The following is a 14,520-nucleotide window of genomic DNA, read 5'->3' on the forward strand; positions in this document are numbered from 1 at the left end:
CTGTCTAGTCTGGGCCGTAACCCTGGTATGGAGCGCCACAGTCTCCCTAACTCCTTATCAGCGATAAGTCAGCAGAGGATCCTGCAGTTTTAACCCCAAACTTCTCCTGACTCATTGCTTTCTCCCAAGCCTTGGCTGTTTACCCTGCTGTTCTTTCACTGTCTGACACCAAACCCTAAGTGGCATCTCTGCCCACTAGGCCCTGAAACTCAAGTCCATTGTGAGAGGGGATGCCCCATCCAGCTTGGCAGCTTCAGGGATGTATAAGAAAGAGGTAAGTAGTTGATGCTTTCTCTCTGAATCGTGGATGTTCTTTGTGCTCAGTGAAGTTATGGCAACAGTTGGGGCAGGAGGAGGTCCCTTTCAGAGTCCTCGGGAGCCCGGGTCATGTAGCGCATGCCTGCATTCGTGTGCATAGATAGACAGAGTGCTGGTTTCGAAAGTGCTCCTCACACGAAGCTCCGTGTGCTTTCAGGTCATCTGACCTCAGCCCAATACAAACAGTGAGATTCTGGAGCCGGGATTCTTAGAGGGAGTCCGAGTCAATGCCAGCCTCTAATCTAGTGGTTCTCAACCTTTGGGGTTACATATGGATATCCTGTGTATCAGATATTTATAGTTCATAACAGTGGCAACATTACAGTTATGAAGTAGTGATAAAATGATTTTATGGTTGGGTCACCACAACATGAGGAATTGAGGGTCACCGTGTTAGGGAGGCTGAGAAGCACCGCTCTAATCCAACAGGTTGGGCGTGGGCTTGAAAGGCTGCTGTCCTAGTTCCATACCTGTAATGTTTCAATGCTGTAATAGAATATTCTGGCAGAAAGCACAGTAGGAGATAAAGGGCTTATTTTAGCTCACCTAGGTCAGTCATCACCATAGAGAAGCCTCAGTGATGGGAGCTTCTCACATCCACATCCACACAGAAAGAGGTAAATGCACCCATGCATGCTTGTGCTCAGCTTAACTGCCCATGTTGCACAGTTCAGGGCACTCTGCCTAGGGAATGGTGCTGCCCTCGGTGAGCTGAGTCTTTCCACATCAGCTCAGACAGCCCCTGACAAGGCAACCCAGTGCAGACAGTTCCTCATTGAGGCCCTCTTCCAAGTAGCTGTGCTGTGCCAGCTTCCCAGAGCTCACCGTCAGGTTGCTCTTCTAACTAGTCCTCAGGGATTGCTGTTCAGAGGAGTGTAGGTGAGAAACCGTTGCAATGTGTATAGGTACATAGCCAAACAGCAAGCTTCGTAGCCTATCTACTCCCTATTTTTAGTTTGGGAGGCTGGGGTGAGTAGGATAGGTGATCATCAAGGACAGAGCAGGGGACTGGAAGAGCACTTACCACTCTTACAGAGAACCCAAGTTCAGTCCCAGCACCCACATCAGGCTGTCCACATCTGCCTGTAGCTCCAGCTCCAAGGGGTCCTCTTCTAGCCTCTCTCAACACCCACGTGTGTGCTTACAGACACACACTCACACATAAAAATAAAAACAAAACATTTTATGCAACTAAGAGCCAGCAAGATGGTTCAAATGGGAATCGCCACTGTGCCTGACCACCTGAGGTCAGTCCCTATCACCCACATGGTGGAAGGAGAGAGCTGATAAGTTGTCTTCTGACCTCCTCAGGTGCAGATGCAGACGCACGCACATACACGCACATGCATACACATGCACACACGCACACACACATGCACACACACACTAAATAAATAAACAAGAAAATAAATAAGCAGGGTTTTTAAAATTTTAATGCAATTGACCCTGACAAAACACAGTACCTTCTGATAAAATAATGAGACATCCTTTCCCAAGCTGCAGAAGGTTCGACTCTGTCATTTGTGTGTGGTGGCAGTTCACAGTGTTTCTAAGCACTTTATAAAATGGTACTGAGATTTCCTGACATTCTTAAGTCCTTAAGCACATCTTCCAAACAAATGTATGATCACAAAAACTTGTCCTAGTGCACAAGAAAAACGCTGCTTTTGTTGCTGGGATCATATAACTAGAGAGCTCCCTCCCTGGTCCACCCTTGGAGAGACTCTTCAGAGACCCTTGGGTCTCCCAGGTGAAGAGCCCTTCTGCGTGTGTCCGCCTGCCAGGGGACGCTTTGCTATTAAGACTCAGTTGATGACTGCTCATACAGAGGACTGGGATCTCATCCCCACCCCCACATGATGCCCAACAACTGTCTGCCACAAAACCACAGGGGGGTTGATGCCCTCTTCTGGCCTGCAAACACCCTACATGTATGTGGTACATGGACATACAAGCAGGCAAAATACCCATACACACGAAAGTACTAAAATCATTATATTTTTTAAAAGACTCAGTTGAGGACTAGGGTGCTATCTCAGTGAGGAGATTTACGACCTGAGTTCAGATCCCCAGCACCCACAGACAAGCCCAGTGTGGTGTTTCATGCCTAAACCCCAGTTCTCAACGGGGTCTCTCCAAACCCTTGCTGGCCGGCTAGTCCAGCAGAACTGGTGAGCTTAGGGTTCAGTGAGACCCTATCTCAGAGGGCAAGGAAATACGTAACTAAGGAACACATCATGGTGTCAGCCTTAGACCTGCACATGTACCTGCACAAACGTGTATGTGCATGCACACATGCATACACACACACGTGCACACACACACACGTGCACACACACACACAACTCCATTGTTCTGTCTTGGTATTACCTAAAGTGTCCGTTTCAAAGTCTGTCTCCATTTATATATATTTTCCTCTTCATTTTCAATTCCTGTAGCTATACATTGCCAACTCAGAATTGCCAGACCCCTTCTAGAGGAAATATTTCAGTTGGTGACCTGTCTCTGTGTTTTCCTTTTTCAGCTTAGAAAATGTCAGTATTCTCTAGGCTGCCTCTTCAGAACAATGCAGTCCCATCTTTGCAAGTCTGAGGCTATGGGTCCTGAAGGGGAAGCCTGCTCTTTGCTCAGCTAGAGACAATCCAGTGTTAGGCTCAGTTCTTGAAGGTGGTCCTTGGCCTTCCTTGAACTTGGAGGATGTGAACATGTCTCTCCTGGGCAGTCACACATACCACAAGAGCAAACACAGGTTCTTCTGCTGCCCAGCTGAGTCTGTCGGCACTTAGGACTAGTTGAGAATAGAAGTGAAGATGGAAGCCTTCCACTTATCCCCAGAAACCACAATAGGGCTAAGAGAGGTGTCGGAAAGAAAATGAATGCCTGTTGGAACCGTTTGCAGTTCTCAGCACTAGGGCCATAGCTCTGGGGGAGGGCACTTGCCTGGCGTACGAGAGGCCCTGGGATCGATTCCTAGTGCTACAAAAACAAAAACTGTCCACAACACCGTGTGACGAAGATCCTAGCAAACAGTGCTTGCCACTTCCTGGTCTTCACACCCACCTCAGGGGCCGTTGTGAGGGAGAGCTAACTTTACCCCAGAAACAGAAATGAATAAGGTCCCAGGAAGTGTGACATGTCACCTGGGGACCAGAAAAAGTGTTCCTGTGGTGTGAAGGTCCACACAGCGACCTGGAGGAATTTCTTGTAAACATGTGCTGTTTTCACTTTAAGATTTTATGGCCTTACATGGGTCAGTAAGCACCTATATATTAAGACAATATCAATCTCTTGTAATATGTAATGTTTAACGATTTTGTTGAATCAGCAACACAGAAAAAAATTAATAGCTACCTGGGACTTCCTTTTATGCTAAACTAACATCAGCCCTCTTAAAAAAAAGAAGTAAAAGGCACCAATTTGCCCAGCTTCTAGGTGTTAAAGAAAGCCAATTACCAGTGTTTCTATTGCCCAAGGAACATGATGGTCGTGCAGAGCCAGGCTGTGGTGCCAGAAGCGTGAAGGCACTGCTTTCCTATGGTACCCGTGTTTGAAAGGAGGTTTTTCTCCTAAGGAAGATAATGGAGCCCAGGCCCCGGTTGCTGCCGAGCCTGGCGCAGCTCATCCCATGGGCTATCTGTGTTACTGTTTCAGGTGTTGCACTCTGCATTTCCATCTGGTGGGACACAGTGCGTTCTTTCTGGTCCACTCACTCTCCAATGCTTGTGTCACCTCACAGCCTTGGGAACCCCAGTGTTTCTGCAGTAATTTCCCTCACGAAGCCGTGTGCGCAGAGCCCTGGGGCCAGGCCTTGCTGGTTTCCACTGACGCCGGCGTCTTGCTAGTGGATGGTTAGTGAGTAGCAACTCCTACAGATGTCCTTTTTTGTGTGACTTGTGGTACTTCTAAGGTGGGTGACTGCCAGTCAGCTCCCAAGGGGAGTTAACCAGGTTTGTTTTTCTAATCAGATTAACCCCTTGTTTCAGACAGGCGCTCTGAGGGGTATATTTTGAGTTCAGCATGCTGGAATGTTCATCCCTTCTCCAATCTCCAATTCGTTCCCAGATACTAAGCCACCTACTAAAAGAGTATTCTTCAGCAAGCACTCACTGTGGTCTCAGTACTTATCTCATGATGACAGACATACTATTTCATATCATTTTCTTAGAGACATGTGCTTTCTTGAAGCCTTTTAAAAAAAAATCTTGACTAGAAAAAAAACTTGATACCTAAAACAAATCATATGAATCTTAGAAAACTGTATTTATGGATAGAGGAGCAGAAAGATTTTGACAAGAAGACAGATTGCAGCTCGGTACTAAATGGCAGGTTCTGACAGCGAGCTAGACCAGTCACACAGAGCAGCCAGCACAAGGCAAACCTCGGCCATAGTGATGACAGGACGCAGACTCTAGGACAGCAGCAGGTGCCTCCAGATTGCTCCAGACTCCTAATGAACAACAGAGGACTCACACACAAGCATCAAGTCTCTGGGGCTTCTGAGGGAGCCACAGGCCCTAGAGAAGCCTCGGCTTCACAAGCACATTCTTTGGTGAGCATGGCTTGGTGCTCTGAAACGACATCCCCTCCCCGCCCTACAGCGGGGCCTAGTTGTCCCTCTGACATCTGCCTAGCACACTCGCTAGCCCCCCCCCCCGCCCCCGCTCTGTTCCAGGCCCTGTGCCAGGGGCTTCCTGTGGGGTGGCAGGAGAACAAACTGGCCTTACCTGTGATTTTCCAGAGGTCCCATAACCTAATTCTATCTATGGCTAATTTAATACAATGTCAAGAACTTAAAACCCATCCTGTTTCCCATAACCTAATTATATCTATGACTAAGTTAATAGAATGTAGGTAGCTTAAAACTCATCAGCTCAGAATTTAAATTTTTAATTTGAGAAACTCTGTGGTTTGAGGAAAACAGAGGGCAAGTGTATATAGTTCGGCAGTACAGCACTTGCCTGGACCGTAAGGCCTGGGTTCCTCATCCCCCAGCTCCAAAAAGAAAATGTACCTTCTCTGAGCCTATGGCCTCAAAAAGCTGAGGAGTTGTTTATAATAGCGGAACGTGTGAGACACACTGGGGACGAGGATTGGAACTGCAGGGAGAGGATGCAGGACCACTGGCTTCCTGTGCCGAGTGCCTGCAGTGGTCTCTGGTCCAGGCAGCTGCTGTCTTTACCATGTTCCCAGTGGTCTTATAAAAGCTCACAAAATCCTTGGATTTTTGCCAGAAGTTTCATTTTATTTTCAAAAATCCAAACCGTCTTCAGTTATTTAGTCTTCTGATTTTATCGATGATGAAGCAGAGGCCTGAAGTAACAGCATGGCCTATATAAAGTCACATGACTGACACACACCAGCCACATTGCTCTTCAGCACAGTAAACCCCTCCAGCATTTCTGGTTTGACCTTGACACCAATTTCCAAAACCACAGTCCCAGGTAAATAGGTCTGAGAATTTTGCACTAGTTTTCCTTTGAGATCAAAGAAAGTATTCTATGTCAAGACTGGATATAACCTCAGAGCAAAACCCAGAACAAATAAGAATTGTTTATTTTTTTTTTAAAGTTAGGATCCAAACCAATATTATCAAGTGTTTTCTGAAGCTGTCCCTCTGCATCCAGAGTCTCATAGCGGCACTGGTATAAAGGCTGCTGTGATCCTCCAAGAAATCCCTTTCTTTCCGCCTTGGAGAGGCGCGCAGGCTGTCCCTCCCCTGTCCAGTGATGCCTGCTGTTGGCGTTGGCAGCACGGAAGCCTGAGCTCTTTCTGCATCTCATTCTGTGCCATCGTTCTGTTATTTCTTAGTCTGCCTTCTGCTCTGCACACAGTCACATTATAGGCTGTTTTCTGTGAGTCAGTTTGTCCCTTTCGTTCAGGCTGAGCCCAGTCTAGCCCTTTAGCCTTTGCTCCATGTCATTAGCCTTGCCCTGGAGAATCTACTTCTTTCAAACTCATTGTCTTTAAAGTCTCAGGGCCCTCTGCACTGGGAGCGCAGCAAATCTGCTTTGAGGGACAGGTCACTGAGTAAGTAAGCTGTTTTATGGTAATAGAAACACTCTCTCTAAAAGACTTCATCTTTATACCACGATTACAAAACGGAAGAATGAATCAAGCAGCCGTTAAATCTGTCACTTTCTCCTGAACTTGCCTTCTCTCCTTCCTGTCTGCATACAAACCCTTCAGCTCACTGAGGAGTGGATGGGGAATGCATCCTGATCCACTCTGGGCTTGGCAGTACACAGTGCACCTCTGTTTCCAGGGTGTGAGGAGGTGTTCTATCCTTTTTGGCTCCATAAGTGTAAGCAGTGACCTTGAATGAGTTTTATGAACACTTTAGAGCATCCAGTTCCTCTTTGGTTAAATAGGAGCATTACAAGTGCCAGCCTATTGGGGAAATGAGGCATCTAAATTCAAGACCGTAGGAAGTGAGCCCTTAGTGGAGTGGCCTGCCACTTCTCATGCTCCTGTGGACCCATAAGATAACTGCAGTTGTTCACCCAGATGGGACAGTGCTGGAATGATCATTCCACGTTTACAGAGCCCCTGGTATCAATAGAGAAGGGCGGACCATGACTGATGCTTCTTCCATCTAAAAGGGAGGACTAGAAGCAAGGGGGGGCTTTAAAGGGGGACTGGAAGCAAGCCCTGTGTGACTAAGGGAGACAGGGACAGGCTGTTTATCTCATGGAACCTGATATAGGCAGATCCAGAGCCCTCCATGCCTGCTGGAGCTGGAACCCCTTCTCCATTGAGGATGCTGTCCTAATGACAGAGGCCCTACCTTGATGGGAAGCATCCCGAGATGGATCAACTCCCAGCTCCGTTTCTACTTCTGCAAGAGGACTGAGCCCCACATCCCCTTGTACCTAAATTGTGAAGAAACAGACTAACCCAAGCCCGTAGCAAAGCCTTGAAGAGTAAGTGCAGAAGAAGGAGCCGGCCACCTGTACCTGAGATGTCCACACCATCCCTGGTGGCCTCAGCCTTGTCCTTCCACAGCAGACTACCCCTAACAATTCCCTTAGGGTCCCTGAGAGGCAACGATGTAGTTATTACCACTTGCAAGTTCCAGATAACCTCAAAGTCGAATTCTGTTCATTATGGCAGTGTCATGAGCCGTCCACCGGAACTCTCTCTGGGTGTTTTTACTTCCCATTGTCTGTTCCTGGTATTTAGACAATTTAGCTGATACTTCTCCCATTCTTTTGTCTCAAAAAATATTTCAAATTCCTATCTGAAAAAGTATTTAAAATGAATAAGCAGTAAACTAAAGAGATGGTTCAGAGGTTAGGAGCGCTTGCTGCTCCTCCAAAGGTCCTGAGTTTAGTTCCCAGGACCCATGTGAGTAACTCACAACCACCTGTAACTCTAGCTCTGGGGCATCTTAAGCGTTTGGCCTCTGAGTACACCTGTACTCTCATGCACATAGCTGCATGCAGACACAAACACATAATTAAAAATAATAAAAACTATATATATACACATACATATATATGTATATATACATATATATGTATGTGTGTATATATATATATATATATGGAAGAAGCCAGGCATGGCGGTGCACACCCAGAATCCTAGCACTCAGGAGGCAGAGGCAGGCAGGTCTCTGTGAGTTAAGGCCAGCTTAGTCTACTAGTGAGTTCCAGGACAGCCAGGGATACACAGAGAAACTTTATCTTGAAAAACAAAACAAAACAAAAACCATATAAGCAGACTACTGTTGATACAGACGGAGGGCCTGTGAGGGATGGGACATGTTTGTACTCACTTTAAATGTAAAAAGAAGTATTAAATTTACTTTCTTGAGGAATGCATGAAATAATACAAAATATAATACTTTGTATTATAGTATTAGAAATAAAAGAAGTAGCTGCTCTTTTTTCCCTATGGTGTTCAGTCCTTTGATAAAACCCCTATAAATTTGGAGTTGAGACATGCTGCTTTTTCTTTGGTGGCATGAACAAGAAAAACAACTTCCTTTGGTATCCCTGCTGATATGCCCGCCTGCCCGCCCGCACCCCACAGAGAGGTCTGGATGCCACTGAGCAGTGCTTCCGCTCCTTATGAGAGCTGGAGAAGCAGCTCCATCCTTGGCTAGAGAGGCTCAGGTCAGCCCCAGGCATGCATCATGGTTGTGCAGTGGAGTAACCAGACTTCTTTTCCAGACGGCCTTCCATCCGTGCCTGTGTTCGACAGAACTCTGCCTGTGAAGCAGATCCATGTGCTCGAGGCCCTGGACATCCTTGTTCTCCGAGCAGACAAAGGTGCTGCCCTCAGATGGTGGTGGCTCTGGGAAGAAATGAGGGCGGGTGTAACCTGCAGCAGACCTCAGGGTCACTGTTCCTTTTCCTGCTGCCAGTGCAGTGGTCCTTTGGTGGCCCACGAGTCGGGGTAGCAGAGGGACGGAGAGTATCATTCTCCCATGATTATATTGAGTAAACGTTCTATAGCATGCCCCAAACACCTCCCAAGCCTGGTGTGCACATCTGCCCTGGGAGTCCCAGCAGATCATGGCTTCTCTATCTAACCCCTCCTCTGCCTTCCCTCACTGTCACCAGGGAAAGATGCCCGCCTGTTTGTCTTCAGGTTGAGTGTGGTGCAGAAAGGCCTTGACAGCAGGCAGACTGGAAGGAGCAGATCTGACTGCAGAGAAAACAAGCTGGAGAAAACCAAAGGTGAGGGCCGGGGAGTAACTTAGTGGGTGGAGTGAGTGCTAGCCTGAAAGTGTGAGACCCGAGGTTCAGTTCCCGGAGTAAGGTGTAAGCCATCCCTGGCTGCAGAGTGAGTTTCAGACACTGTCATAAAGGAAGAAAGAAACTTTGTTAAAATTTTCAGGCTACCTACAATAAAAATGAAAATCAGGGAACAAAAAAAAAAAACAATTCCTCTGGGGGGAGATTAGCAGGAGTATGGGGCTGTAGATCAAGGAAGCACTCTTGCTGAACACCCACAAAACCCTGGGTCTGAGTCCCAGAACTGCCAAAATAAAGCCTCGGCTTCTCTCAGAAGCCAGGGAAATAGGAAAGCAGGTTAAAGACAGGAAGTTTCAGCCTTGGGCCACAGGTTTCCGGTCTTGGAATTGAGTTCAGTTCTCTCAGCTAATGTATAACAAAGGATTTGGTTCTTAGAGTTCTGATCAACCTCTGCTTTAGTTCCTGTTGTGTGGTGGCTACAAAACCAAACCCTGGGCCTGAAGAGATGACCCAGAGGTCAAGAGCAATTGTTGCTCACACGGCAGCTCACAACTGCCTGTAACCCATCTGATATCCTCAGACACAAGACACATACATGTACATACATGCAGGCCAAACACTCACACACGTTGCCAGAGTTCCTCTTCTGCTGTGCTCAGCTACCATGACCGAGACAACTGTTGTAGTAGTATGATGTTAGTATGATGTTAAGCTCTTTGGACTCTTTTGGGGGGTCCACCAACCACCTCCCAAATGGAGGCTTATTCTTAGTTATAAATGCCCAGCCTTAGCTTGCCTGTTTCTTGGCAGCTTTTCCTTAACTTATATTATCCCCTCTACCCTCTGCCTCTGCGCTTTCTTTCCTTACTTCTGTAGATCTTACTCTTCCACCATGGATTGCTGTGTAGCTGAATGGCTGACCCCTGACATCCTCCTCCTTCTCGGGTTACTACTCCGAACCTTCTCCCTGCCTGCCAGCCCCACCTGTCCTTTCTCCTGCCTCGCTATTGGCCGTTCAGATCTTTATTAGACCATCCAAACAGGCAAAACATCACAGCTTCGCAGAGTTAAACAAATGAAGCAGAAACAAAAGTAACACACCTTAAAATAATATTCCCCAGCAAACTGTAGAAGAACTGATCTATTGGGGGATTACAGTTTCAGAGGGTGGGTCAGTGACCACCATCGCGGCAGCAGGCACCAGAACAGTCTAACTGAGGGCTCGTATCAACCGTGAGGCCAAGAGCTAACTGGGAATGGTGTGGGCTCGTGAGACCTTGGAGCCAGTGACACCTCCTCCAACAAGCCACACCTGCTAATCCTTCCCAAACAGTTCCACCAACTTAGGACCAAGCACTCAGATCTATGAGCCTATGTGGTCCCTTTTCATTCAAACTACCTCACACATAATCCAAGAAGACAGATAGATAAAACCAGGTCCACCATCTGTAGACTAGAAGAGGCCGCCTTTCCTAACTTTGTTTTCATGTCCATCTTGCCTGGTGTATTAGTGTCTTTACTACTTGCTGTGCCAGATATCAGGCAAGAAGCAGCTTACAGGAAGGAGGGCTTTTTGCTTACAGTATAAGCAGGCACAGGAGCACGCAGTGGCTGCCTGTGTTTCTTCTCCGTCAAGAAGCAGAGAGCAGCTGGGTGGAGGTGGCGCACACCTTTAATCCAGCACTCAGGAGGCAGAAGCAGGAGGATCTCTGTGAGTTTGAGGCCAGCCTGTACTACAGAGCAAGTTCCAGGACAGTCAGGGCTACGCAGAAAAACCCTTTCTCCAAAAACCAAAAAAAGAAGAAGAAGCAGGGAGCAGATGGGAAGTGGGACTAGGCCATAAGCAGTGACTCACTTCCTCCGGTGAGGCTCCACCTTCTAAAGGTTCATAGCCTTCCAAAACGGTGATTCCAGCTGGGGACCAAGTGTTCAGACACGTGAATAGGGGATACCTGGTATCAGAGACATACTTGGTCTGTCTCAGTTATGCTTCATTCCGAGGGTTCTTAGGAACCATTGCCAAGGTCCCCAGACCTGGGGACTACCAGCCCTCCCTGCATTTTTAACATCACCCTTCCTCTTCCCAGGATGCCACCTATATGCTATTAACACTCACCACAGCAGAGAACTGAGAATCGTGGTTGCAATCCGTAATAAACTGCTTCTCATCACAAGGAAACAACACAACAAGCCAAGCGGGGTGTCGGGGGCCTCGCTCCTATCGCCCCTGTCAGAGTCACCTGTGGAGGAATTCCAGTACATCAGGGTAGGTTTGCTGTCCAACTTCTGCTCTCCTGGCCAGGGGTTAGCTGCCTCCCTGTCTGGTACCAACACTGTCCTTACTCTTCAGTATCTCCCGCGGAGTCCCAGCCTCCTGTGCCCTAGCCTGCCCAGATATCTAAGCTGTGTGTTCATCCACAGTAACCTCTGCAAGTCCTGGGCATGGCCGTGTAGCAATGGCCTGTGCACAGTCTCTCCCACAGAGCTTGCCCTCTAGGTGGGCAAGCAAACACCTGATAGTCGGCAGAAATATGCACTGAGGCTGGATTTGGTGGCGCACGTCTTTAATCCCAGTGTCTGGAGGCAGAGGCAGGCGGATCTCTGTGAATTTGAGGCCAGCGCAGTCCACATGGTGAGTTCCAGGACAGCCAGAGTTATATAGTGAGACTGTGTCTCAAAAAGTAAAATGGCTATAGCTCATGAAGCTATGGAGTGCTCCCAGCATCGACCACCGGAGCTGAGTGTCGCCCTAGCAAACCAAGAAGACATTTTCACTCGGTTAAGGCCTCCCGAAGGATGCACGCTGGTTTCTGCAGCTGTTCTGGGGACAGAAATACTCTGCTAGTTACACTAAAGTTAAAATCATGTTCTAATTAGGTGTCAGCCTTCTCAAGACTAATTACCAACCATAATGAATATTTATATAGAATAGTTAGGTAGTGTGAGCTCTGAAATCAGATTCACAGAATTCAAATCATAGCTTTACCACATATAAACTGTGTGACCGTAAGCAAGCAGCTTGACCTTGGAGCCACCATTTCTTCCTCCATAGAGTAACAGCCAGACCTGATTCCAGGGGTCCGTGCAAGGATTCCGTGAAAACACTACCCTGCATGTGTGATGCAGTCAACGGTTATATGCTATTACTGTCACGAGACAGACAGTAGGGACTACAGCTAACTGGGCAGTGAAATCAGGTTGTGAACAGAGGTCTGAGACTTGAAGGGAAGTTACAGGAAGGAGGAGACTGGCAGGACCCTGTCTGTACAGCCCAGCTCTGCTGGCAGCCGGGCTGGACTCTTCAGAGAGGCTGTCTAAAGACGGCCACTGTGTGCTAACCTGTGTGCTGCTCATCCCCGCCCACACAGGAAATCTGTCTGTGTGACTCCCCAGCTGTGATGACCTTAGTGGACGGGCCGACGGAAGAGAGTGACAACCTCATCTGTGTGGCATACCGCCACCAGTTCGACGTGGTAAATGAGAGCACAGGAGAAGCCTTCAGGCTGCACCATGTGGAGGCCAACAAGGTACGTGGACAGCTGTAGGAACTGATTGCTAATCTGAGAAAGCAGGGGGCTTTATCTTCTAATTCCAGACACTATGATATGGCTTCTTAAAAATTACATCCTCTAGTGAGGTGTGGAAGTCCATGCCTATAGTTCGTAACCTTGTGAAGCTGAGGCAGGAGGATCATGAGTTCAAGGTTAGCCTGGGCTACATAGTAGTTTGAGGCCAACCTGGGCTACATGAAACCTTGTCTCAAAATAATAATAATAATAAAATTACATGCTGTGCATCTGTATCATATGATGTGCACCTTAGCCTGGAACACATGAAGCTGCCATCAAAGGGCAGAGTTTCTGGACCCCAGGAGGACAAGGGATGGCTATAGTGCAGGCTGAGCACCCTTGTCTCAAGTCTGGACCATAGCAGCCCAGAGCTGGGTGTGCTGCAGACCCACTCGACTGCCTTGTTCTGCCTTTATAGGAAAGACAAGTGGAGGTGGAGACATACTGGGTGACCTAAGAGCCCAGAGACCCCACATGCTGGAGGCAGGAGAAACCTCACTTCTCCTCAGAGACGTCCTTTCCTCTTGTGTCAGACAGACACAGTGCTGTCTGCTTGGGTCAGGTGGTAACCCCGTGAACCTGAGCATTCTGGGTAAATAAGAGTACTTGGGAGCACAGCTGGATTCAGACCTAGAAGGGCAGGACAGTGGGTGAGAAAGCCCCACACAGAAGAGAAAGGAAGCAAAGACGTTTCTCTCCCACCTCAGGTCCTTGTAACCCTGGCCCAGTAGGTTACGAGGTGTAGTGTGGGTGCCGTGCAGCACCCTGGTTTCCAAGAACTGGGGGCCACTGCTGAGACACTCCTAGCTCAGGGAGGTTTCTCTGAGTGTCCGCATCCCACCACTGCCACCACTGCCTCTTATCATTGCAGGTTAACTTTGTGGCGGCTATTGACGTGTATGAAGATGGAGAAGCCGGCCTGCTCCTGTGCTACAACTGTAAGTCAGGGATCTATCTGCTCATATGTAAATAGCCCATTTTTCAGTGTGGTAGAATGGGATCTCCCCCTAGATGACTTGATGAACTCTTGCTGGGTACACCAGGGATCATCTAAAATCCACATCCCAACCTGCACCACAGACTGTGCCCAGACCTCTCAGTGGCATGCTTACCAGGGCTGCTTCCAGGGTATGGGATGAGGATGGTGGCCTCCAGCTAGCAGGCCCTTACTATGTGCCAGGTACCCCTGTGTCATTCAGATTTTCACCTGCTGTGGCCCACAGCAGGCTCACTTCTCTGTTGCAAGTGGAACTAAGGCAGAAGAGACTTGGGTTGTGTAGCTGCTCAGCATCAGGGCCGGGGTTGCATCCAACCCTCTTGACCCCAGTACCAGACTTTATCTTCTGTTACTACAGGGTGAATGTCCCTCACCTGAGGTGTTTACGCCTAGAGTGTTCCAGATTCCTGACTTTTAGACTCTGGTTAGTTCCACATGTATAACTAGCTATCCTGGGAATGGAACCCAAATGTAAACACAAATTCATTTGCATCGCATAGACACCAGCCCTAGACCAGAAAGTAATTTCTTGAGTTTGTTGTTATTTTTTAGTGTATCTTAATTTTTTATTTTGCTTTATTTTTTTATTTTTGTTTTGAGATTGGTTCTCACATAGTTCTAACTGTCCTGGAACTCAATATGTAGACCAGGCTGGCCTCAAACTCACAAATATCTACCTGCCTCTGCCTCCCATTTGCTGGATCAAAGATGTGTTTCAGAACACCCAGCAGGAGTGTCTGAATTTGGGCTGTGGCCCATCCGATGAGGTAAGGTTTGGGATTTTCCACCTGTTAGCACTCAGAAAGTTTCAGATGTTAGGTCAGTGTAGACTTCAGATTCTTTCGGAATAGAGTGCTCACCTTGTAACTTTCCTTTTATCGGAACTCTGTCAGCCTGGCTGACCTTGAACTCAGAGATCATTCTGCTTCTGTGTCTG

The 14,520-nt window shown here is 47.8% G+C and overlaps 1 protein-coding gene across 3 annotated transcripts in view; it reads left to right on the plus strand.

Annotated features, from left to right (window-relative positions):
- Positions 1-14,520, plus strand: part of Garnl3 (GTPase activating Rap/RanGAP domain like 3) — a 148,119-nt gene that overhangs the window by 118,841 nt on the left and 14,758 nt on the right. For all 3 annotated transcript variants that reach the window (XM_026777076.1, XM_005346025.3, XM_005346027.2), the window contains 7 exons: positions 200-274; positions 4,055-4,166; positions 8,490-8,588; positions 8,883-8,999; positions 11,105-11,283; positions 12,386-12,544; positions 13,458-13,524. In XM_026777076.1, coding sequence (XP_026632877.1) covers positions 200-274; positions 4,055-4,166; positions 8,490-8,588; positions 8,883-8,999; positions 11,105-11,283; positions 12,386-12,544; positions 13,458-13,524 — 808 coding nt within the window. The remainder of the gene's footprint in view (positions 1-199; positions 275-4,054; positions 4,167-8,489; positions 8,589-8,882; positions 9,000-11,104; positions 11,284-12,385; positions 12,545-13,457; positions 13,525-14,520) is intronic.

This window comes from Microtus ochrogaster, chromosome 4, assembly GCF_000317375.1.
Source record: "Microtus ochrogaster isolate Prairie Vole_2 chromosome 4, MicOch1.0, whole genome shotgun sequence".
In the NCBI taxonomy this organism is placed as follows: domain Eukaryota; kingdom Metazoa; phylum Chordata; class Mammalia; order Rodentia; family Cricetidae; genus Microtus; species Microtus ochrogaster.